The 10,039-nt window shown below is 45.9% G+C and overlaps 1 protein-coding gene across 1 annotated transcript; it reads left to right on the top strand.

Moving 5' to 3' along the window:
• The first annotated feature begins 340 nt into the window (after positions 1-340).
• LOC147962744 (uncharacterized) lies at positions 341-2,011 on the top strand. The gene is made up of 6 exons (XM_087534295.1): positions 341-360; positions 896-1,069; positions 1,162-1,272; positions 1,356-1,422; positions 1,537-1,641; positions 1,745-2,011. The coding sequence occupies exons 1-5, from the start codon at positions 341-343 to the stop codon at positions 1,552-1,554; spliced, it is 390 nt and encodes a 129-aa protein (XP_087390421.1). The 3' UTR covers positions 1,555-1,641; positions 1,745-2,011.
• Positions 2,012-10,039: the final 8,028 nt, after the last annotated feature.

Below are 10,039 nucleotides of genomic sequence, written 5' to 3'. Positions count from 1 at the left end.
AAGTGCATGTGGTGGGCATGTGGATGGATTAACTAGCGATTAAGCTAAAAAGATTAAATAAGATGGACCAGCAACCTGACAGCACCCACCTTATTAGTGGCGGGTCCTCCTCGAGCCCGCCACTATTACTTATGTAGCAGTGGCAAGCATTTTTTAGCACCCACCACTGCTTGTTCTAAAAAATAGTTGTGACGAGTGTCACGCCTCGCCCGCCACTCATTTGGATTCACCTATAAGCCCTTTTCCATTAGTGGATAACTGAAGAAAGAGAACGGGCCAGGAACCCGCAGCTCGTAGAAGTCGATGGGGGTGATCGAACGGATTTAGCCCGACGGCAGGCATGGTCGCGCTGGCACGACGGTACGCATCGTGAAGCCTCACCACCTGCATGGTAACATGATCCAGCAAGCGGTCCAGGCGATCCTGGATCTCCTCACGATCGGCCCGCTCGCGCTCCAGTGCAGCTGCCCCTTCCTGAAATAACGCCGACGACGCCAGAAGCATCTTAGTGGTGGACTCCTGCCGCTTCTAAAGCTCCGTCAACTGCCGCTCATGACAGAGGAGCAAGTCACTCTTCTCTTCCATGAGCTCACGGAGCTCCACGTTCTTGGCCCGGAGCTACGCATCCTTGGTCTCGAGCTCCTCTCTTAGGCGCCTCACCTCAGACACGATGATCTTGTATGTGAAAGTTAAAAAGGAGCATGACCTCGTTGGAATTGATCTGTTGCCTGTTCCATTTGAGGAGTTCTATCAGTTTTTCAATCAATTGGCCCTCGATAAAACAACGGTCGCCTGCTACTGTCTGTAAGTAGTACTACTTTTGTCATTAAGTTTCTCTATATAGCTGAGCTCTTTCATTGCATGTATTTATAATCATCCTCACTATATTATGCAGATTGAAGATCGCCGAATTGAAGAAAAGACAAGTCGGTGATATTGGGTTCATTAACACATATCTCATAGATGCAACTCAGGTTAAACTTCATGCCGCAGCTACCGAGGCCAGCTTGCTACGATCGTTCGTAATAAATCAAAACAAAGATATAATACTCTTTCCTTACAACTTCAGGTGAGTGTTACTATCTTGTGCGTATTCTGTTTCCCTTATATATTAGTCAAGGTTATAGTAATGTAATTCATGAGTTATGCATGTGTGTGCAGTTTCCACTTTATTCTCCTAGAGATTAAGCTTGAGCAGGGAGTAGTAACCGTCTTGGACTCTAAACGAAAAGATCCCAAGGAGTATGCGGACATGACTGAAATCCTCAAGAAGTAAGTTAAATCGATCATTATCCACCATATCAGCAACTTTGTTCATTTCCTGATATCAAGTAATTGTTTTCTTTGTCCGGCAGGGTTTGGAGAAAATTCAACAAAACAGTTCCGGGACTGCCGAAGGAGCTGGAATTTAGACACCCGAAAGTAAGTACTATAGTAGCATGTTCCGCGCATCTCCTAGTGATTCAAGCGCTAGTTTCATCAATACCATTTAGCATTCTTGCTTATCAGTTTGATTGACCTCTATTTCTTGTAAAGTGGTTGTGGCAGGAATAAGGGAATGATTTCTGTGGATACTACATCTGCGAGTCCATCCGCCACACGACCTGTGAGCGGGGCGGGTACTCTAACGAACAATATGAAGTACGTAAATAACAACATTCACAATTTTATTTTATTACCATCATTTGTGTTGAGTTTCATTCATTTATATATATATATGTATTGACCCCCTTCTTCAAATTAGATGTTTCGGAAGCGGGATGAACTCCTAGCACCAGCTCGCATGCGAGCAATTCAAGAGGAATTGGCGGCATTCTTTCTTGACCACGTGATCCCTGAAGACGGAGAATTCTATGTGGACCCTGAGTCCGTATGATTATATTTGTAAAACATAATTATTGTATATATGTAGCCGGTAGTGTCAGATAGATATACGAGAACTTGTTGTTCGACCAATCTCTCGGAGAAGGAGAGGTGGTCGATATCACTTCTCTTTGTATATATGCATATATGTTCATGACGATCGTCTGTTTCCTTCGTTTGCTTACTAGCTAGCTAGCGTGTCTAGTCCTCTCTATATACGTATGTATACTACGTAGCGTCGACCAAGCACGGACATAACAGAGGACACTTCTCTCTATTAATTATAACTAGCTAACACAATATATGAAACACCTAAATTAACCCCCCAAAACACCCAACCCCCCCCTTTCAAAAAAAACAAAAACCCCAGCCACAGAAGTGCTGACGCGTGGATGCCTATTGGTCCCGGTTGGTGCCACCAACCGGGACCAAAGGGTCTCCTGACTGGGCTCTGCGCACTGCCCACGTGGAGGGCCTTTAGTCCCGGTTCTGGATTGAACCGGGACTAAAGGGGGGAGGTATTAGTACCGACACTTTAGTCCCGGTTCCGGAACCGGGACTAAAGGCCCTTACGAACCGGGACTATAGGCCCTTTTTCTACCAGTGTTGCCTTAGATATCGTCATAACTTTGCGCTTTTATATCAATTGGTCGGCAGTAGTTTGTTCACCAACCGTAATAATTTCTATCTTGAGAGAAGCCTCTAGTGAAATCTATGCCCCCGGGTCTATTTTCCATCTGATAAGTTTCCGATCTACAATTCTAGTTTCCTATTACTTTCTTTTGCAATCTTTACTTTCTGTTCCATAAATCAAAAATACCAAAAATATTACTTTACCATTTATCCATCTCTATCAGATCTCACTTTTCCAATAACCGTGAAGGGATTGACAACCCCTTTGGCACGTTGGTTGCAAGTTGGTGTTTGTTTGTGCAGGTCTTCGGTGGTTTGTTGCATTGTCTCCTACTGGATTGATACATTGGTTCTCAAAACTGAGGGAAATACTTACGCTACTTTGCTGCATCACCCTTTCCTCTTCAAGGGAAAAACCAACACAAGATCAAGAGGTGGCAGTCTACCGCTGGTCCCCAACGATGGCGGAGATGGCTGCTCGTCGCCTCTGACGGAAGAAAGCCAAGGTGCTCCGGCTTGCTATTTAGCAGTCCGAGCGCGAGGCAAAGGAGGCGGCGGCTGAGAAGGCTTGGGCCATCAAGTTGTAGCAGGAGCAGGACAGGGTGGTCCATCGGATGAAGGGGCTCATCGTCCTCTCCGACTCCAACTCCGATGACGGCCACGACGACCGAGAGAGCTGCACCTCCTCCTCGGACAACCAAGACCCTCTGTCGGTGTCAAAACCAGCAGATCTCGGGTAGGGGGGCCCAAGCTATGAGTCTAAGGATCAATGGTAACAAGGGACGATGGGGACACGATGTTTTACCTAGGTTCGGGCTCTCTTTAAGGAGGTAAAACCCTACGCCCTGCTTGATTGTATCCGATTAGTATAAGGGTTACAAGAGTTGATCTACCTCGTGATCGTAATGGCCAAACGCTAGCTGTCTAGCCTATGATTGTTCTGATAGCCTCTACGCACTAAACCCTCGTGTTTATATACACACCGGAGGGGCCTAGGGTTGTACAAAGTCGGTTTGCAAAAGGAAGGAAAGAGTACATCCGGACACCAAACTTGCTGTTCATGCATATAGGAGTCCTACCCGGCTTAGCCCCTGAGCTTGCCTTCAATGACGATGTAGTATCCGACTTATGTCTTCGGCTTTGCAAGGCGCGTTCTTCATCATACTCCAGATTGATGACAGTCCGGCCTTGACCCCATGTTCTTTCTTTATGATTCCTTCCTGCCGTCGCCTCAATTTCCACACGTCAGGTGAATGCGAATGGCCCTTAATAATTTTTTTAAAATAAGCCCCTTACCATGCGAGGGCAGCATCTATATAAGGAGGTTAGATCCCCAAATTCCATCCTCATCACGTGAAGGTCATCAGAGCTAGCCACAAAAAACTTCAAAACATGGCTAGCGCCCCTAGCTCTTCTCCGCGCCCTCATGGCCCTCTAGCAGGCGATTGGCGAAGCTGCTCCACATCTCACCTTCAACTAAATCGACTTCAGACGCAGGGATATCTCCCTCCCGCAGATCAAGTCTCCGCACAAACGGGTGTGCTTCATCTCGTTTCTTATGAGGGGCCTAGGGTTCCCGATCCACCCTTTCCTCAGGGGTCTATTGGAATTCTACAGGATCCAGCTGCACAACCTTACACCAGGTTCTATCCTGCACATATCAGGTTTTGTTGCTCTCTACGAACTGTTTTTAGGCTGTGAGGCTCATTTTGAACTATGGAGAAAGTTTTTTTGCCTCGTCCCTCGTCATCAAGGGGGTTCTATATTTGAAGTGGGCGGCGCCGAAGTATGTTGCATAGCCGGATCAGGCTACCTCGTTGGAACTCCCAAAAAGGGATCCGAAGAATGGACTTCGGAATGGTTTTATATTGAAGATGTTCCCCGTACGGACCCAGTTCGACGTGGACTTCCCGAATTCTCCAGCGCTCCTTTGAAGAAATGCCTCAACTGGCACCCCCGGAGCCCCAAGCAAGAGGATAGTGCGGAAGTAATGAGGTTGGTCAGCAAGGTCAGGTTACTTGCCCATTCTGAACTCTCAATAGTAGAAGTCATGGCCATTGCGATACAGTGATGCATTCAGCCCCTTCAGTCCAGAGTAATCCCTTTTATGGTGTTACAACAGAGAGGACTGCGCTCTCGTTATAAACGCAAGGGCCCCGGATACCCCAGCCGCTCTGGCTGCCATTCTGGCAGATCTTTATAAGGGGGAGAAAGAAGAATTTACTCGTTTAAATTGTCGGGAAGGCTTCTCCATGTATAACCCCATTGAATGGGTAAGTTTTTGATTATCAGCATTGTACCACCTCATTATCAAGGTATGCCAATCGAATTGTTCTGGTCATCTTAAAATAGACATGGAGGAAGGTGGTCGAAAATATTCATTGCCCCTCCCCACAGCCCAAGGACTATGGTCGCAACGAGGACCCCGGCTTCCGCGAGGATCCGGATATATTTATAGAGTTTGATGATGGAGTCTTTTATCAAGCGAGATCTGATGGCTCGGAAGTGGCTATCATGGCCGACTATCCCGACCTCCTCTCTTTCTCGAATGTAAGTATTCGGAGATCATCGTGAAAAAGGAACCCCCCACTTGCATCTCACCCATCACACTGAATCGTGCTTCATAGGATCAACACTCAGTGAGCCGCACCCCATCGAGGGCCGCCCCTAGGAAGGTAGCATCTACGCAGGGTGAGCCTTCAAAATGAAAGGGAACCGGGAGCGCCGTTGAGCCCCCTCCTTCATCAAAGAGGTATATCCTTTAATATGTGCCTAGGCATAAGACCAGATTGTCATATTTCTCCTCCCGTTGTATTCTAGGAGGAGCACACGGCGAATCGTATCCAAAATCCCAGCTAGCCGAGCATCAGCTAATCCGGCACCGGGCTCATCAACCAGGACGAGAGCCAATACAGATGCCACGCCAACTCATCCACCTCATGAGGATTCGGATGACGTATCTGTCACCAATTCTGAAGTGGAGAGCGTGATGAATCATCAACGTCTGAAAGAGATCATGCGTGCTCTAGTTTCTTCTGAGCAGGAATTTACTGCCCTCAGCATCATGGATGCATATATACGAGCCGCCCGGGACAGACTTGCTGGAGCTGCTCATCTGTTTTCAAAAGATATGCAGGTAATGATTTGTGTAAATTTAATAGAAATATGCCATTAGCCCCAGAGACTTGAAGCAGTTTAGACCAACCAATTTAAGGATCGTGATGACCGCAGGTTCTCAAAGAGAAGAACAACGCGTTGTCCCAGGAGCTTGAAACGAGCCGGAAAAAGCTACATGCCGCCACCATAGAGCTAGAGGAAATGAAAAAAGTCACGATGACCCATTGAGCAGAAGAACAAACTGGAGGAGGACAAGGATAAGCAAGCCGAATAGATAAAGAGCTTAAAGGCTCAACTATCAGACGCACAAAAAGAGAATCAAAAGCTGAAAAGCGGCATATTCGGTATGACTTTTGAACCATCTGAGGGACTCATATTATCCCACAATTCGGAGTGTTATAATGCTTGTTCTTGCAGGTCTGTTAACCAGGCATCCTGAAGAGGAAGTATCCGGATTCTGAAAGCAATGTGCTGAAAGAGCTGTCCGTAGTCCATGAGCAGGCCCGAAAAGCCATGAAGAGTATGGTCAAAGCCTTATGGCAATCCGATGCCCCTCCAGAAAGTATGGAGGGGTTGGTGAACCTGTTTAAAGGTGCCCGGCGCCGCTTTGAGCTATGGAAGTCCTCCGCATGCCGGGAAGGTGCGCGAGAGGCATGGGCGATGGTGAAAACACGCTACACCGGGCTCGATCCGAATCATATGGCCCGAGTTGGACCTCAGGGACCGGACGGAAAAGAGATTCCTGTGAACTTGGTGTATGACCAAGTGATGGCAGCTGTGAAATATTCACAAGAAGACTATAGTTTAGACAGTCTTATAGATGTTATAGATAAAGAGTAGGCGTTCAATTCAATGTATCAATGCACTTTATCATCGAACTTATCTCCAACCGAACTTGGCGAAATTTGTCATCACAGGCCTTCGGCTTCAGACAACATGTGAAGAGCATGTAGCGCATATGCATTTTCACCTAACCCAAATATCGACGTTGGATAAACACACAAACCAATCCGAAACCTAGATTGGCCAACTCTGATCAAGAAAAAGAAGATATGATACATATAGATATATGATTCAACCCACCACAAACAATGCATGATCTAAGCCCACCTAAAATCATATGCGAAGAAAGAAGGCTATAGTTAGGCACGGCAGAGCACGTCATTTGGTCTAGTTGTCTCTATGGGATAGCAACTTAGCATACATGCATGTTGTAATCAGCTTTCACATTTTCTTCTCTGATAAGTAAGGTATGTTTTCATTCACAGGTAGAAGATAGCAACAAAGTGGGAAGGTTTGTGCAGAGATCTTACTTAGAGGTTATCACGGATTCGCACAATATGACACGGAATTGGCCAAAAATAGACTTGTAAATGATATCTAATGCTCCTGGTTTACTATAAATCTTGGATTTGTAATGATGTGCAATGCTGCTGGTTTATTACAAATCTGGGCTTGTTTTAGTTGTCAAAATTGTATGTATAAAATGGAATTGGTGGATTTTATTTTTTAATTCCTAATTAGTTAGAAGTAGCGTGGGGGGAAAACGAGCGCTATTTGTTGGGGAACGTAGTAATTTCAAAAAAATTCCTACGCACACGCAAGATCATGGTGATGCATAGCAATGAGAGGGGAGAGTGTGTCCACATACCCTCGTAGACCGAAAGCGGAAGCGTTTACCACAACGCGGTTGATGTAGTCGTACGTCTTCACGATCTGACCGATCCAAGCACCGAACGTACGTCACCTCCGAGTTCAGCACACGTTCAGCTCGATGACGTCCCGCGAACTCCGATCCAGCAGAGCTTCATGGGAGAGTTCCGTCAGCACGATGGAGTGGTGACGGTGATGATGATGCTACCGACGCAGGGCTTCACCTAAGCACCGCTACGATATGTCGAGGTGGAATATTATGGAGGGGGCACCGGACACGGCTAAGAGATCAAGAGATCAATTGTTGTGTTCTCCAAGGGGTGCCCCTCTCCCTGTATATAAAGGAGTGGAGGAGGGAGAGGGCCGACCCTTTCTATGGTGCGCCCTAGGGGAGTCCTACTCCCACCGGGAGTAGGATTCCCCCTTTCCTAGTAGAACTAGTACCCCTTCCAAGTAGTACGAGTAGGAGAGAAGGAAAGGGAAAAGAGAAGAGAAGGAAGGTGTAGGATCGAAAGTATGTCTAGAGGGGGGGGGGGGTGATTAGACTACTTGACCAAATAAAAACTTAACCTTTTCCCAATTTTAGTTCTTGGCAGATTTTAGCTATTGTAGGACAAGTCAAGCAATCATCACACAATTCAAGCAAGCATGCAAAGAGTATATTGACAGCGGAAAGTAAAGCATGCAACTTGCAAGAATGTAAAGGGAAGGGTTTGGAGAATTCAAACGCAATTGGAGACACGGATGTTTTTCCCGTGGTTCGGATAGGTGGTGCTATCCTACATCCACGTTGATGGAGACTTCAACCCACGAAGGGTAACGGTCGCGCGAGTCCATGGAGGGCTCCACCCACGAAGGGTCCACGAAGTAGCAACCTTGTCTATCCCACCATGGCCATCGCCCACGAAGGACTTGCCTCACTAGCGGTAGATCTTCACGAAGTAGGCGATCTCCTTGCCCTTACAAACTCCTTGGTTCAACTCCACAATCTTGTCGGAGGCTCCCAAGTGACACCTAGCCAATCTAGGAGACACCACTCTCCAAGAAGTAACAAATGGTGTGTTGATGATGAACTCCTTGCTCTTGTGCTTCAAATGATAGTCTCCCCAACACTCAACTCTCTCTCATAGGATTTGGATTTTGTGGAAAGAAGATTTGAGTGGAAAGCAACTTGGGAAGGCTAGAGATCAAGATTCATATGGTAGGAATGGAATATCTTGATCTCAACACATGAGTAGGTGGTTCTCTCTCAGAACATATGAGTTGGAATTGTGTATGTGTTCTGATGGCTCTCTCCACGAATGAAGAGGAGGTGGAGGGGTATATATAGCCTCCACACAAAATCCAACCGTTACACACAGTTTTCCAATCTCGGTGGGACCGAATCAACAAACTCGGTCGGACCGAAAAGGTAAACCTAGTGACCGTTAGAGATTTTCGATGGGACTGACATGCAACTCGGTAGGATCGATATGGTTAGGGTTTGGGCATAACGTAATCTCGGTGAGACCGATTACACAAACTCGGTGAGACCGAGTTTGGTAATAAGCTAACCAGAGAGTTGGTCAGGCAAACTCGGTGGGACCGATTTGCTCTTTTGGTGAGACCGAAAAGTTACAAAAGGGAAACAAAGAGTTTACATTGCAATCTCGGTGGGACCGGTTCGCTCTTTCAGTGAGACCGAAAAGTTACGAAAGGGAAACAGAGAGTTTGCAATCCCATCTCAGTGAGACCGAGATCCCTATCGGTAGAACCGAATTGCTAGGGTTTGGCAGTGGCTTATGACAAGTGAAACTCGGTGGCGCTGGATAGAAAGAATCGGTATGACCGAGTTTGGCTTAGGGTTTAGGTCATATGTGGATATGGGAAAGTAGTTGAGGGTTTTGGAGCATATCATTAAGCACATGAAGCAAGAGGCTCATTAAGCAACACCTCATCCCTCCTTGATAGTATTGGCTTTTCCTATGGACTCAATGTGATCTTGGATCACTAAAATATAAAATGAAGAGTCTTGAGCTTTTGAGCTTGAGCCAATCCTTCGTCCTTAGCATTTTGAGGGTTCCACTTTCACATCCATGCCATGCCAATCATTGAGCTTTCCTGAAATAGTCATCTTGGAATAGCATTAGCTCAATGAGCTATATGTTGTTATGAATTACCAAAACCACCTAGGGATAGTTACACTTTTAATCTCCCCCTTTTTGGTAATTGATGACAACATATAGATCAAAGCTTCGACAAATGATAATAAGCATGAAATATATCGTCGCTTTGAGAAGTGTGTGACAAGTAAGAGCTCCCCCTAATTTTGTGCATATTTAAAAAATGCTTTGGACTGCAAATGCACAAAGAGTTAGAGTCATGGGTTACTCTTCCATGTCACATACATCTTGGTGGAGCGCTTAAAATGATAAGAATGAAATACATGCACTCATCACCAAGAATAGTGAATGATCACATAAGATAGATAAGATGATAATATTAAGCAAACATTAAGTGTAGCTTATGATCAAACACATGATCATCAATGTCTCACGAGCAATGACATAGTATCTCACACAAAAGCAAACAAAGTTCGAAAAACCACCAAATAAAACAAGAGAGAATAAAAGCAACACTAAACGCAACACTCTCTCTCGAAGCCTATGATCTATACATTTTCTCCCCCTTTGGCAACAAGTTACCAAAAAGTTCCTAGAAAATTCATAGTGCTAAGTCGACACTCAGGCTTGATCTTCAGGTGGTGGTGGAGTCCGGAGCACTCCAAGGACGA

This window comes from Triticum urartu, chromosome 7A (genome assembly GCF_056163025.1).
Source record: "Triticum urartu cultivar PI428250 chromosome 7A, HENAU_Tu73, whole genome shotgun sequence".
Classification (NCBI taxonomy): Eukaryota; Viridiplantae; Streptophyta; class Magnoliopsida; order Poales; family Poaceae; genus Triticum; species Triticum urartu.
The sequence above is the reverse complement of the archived record's forward strand: the minus strand, read 5'-3'. Positions and strand labels throughout refer to the sequence as shown.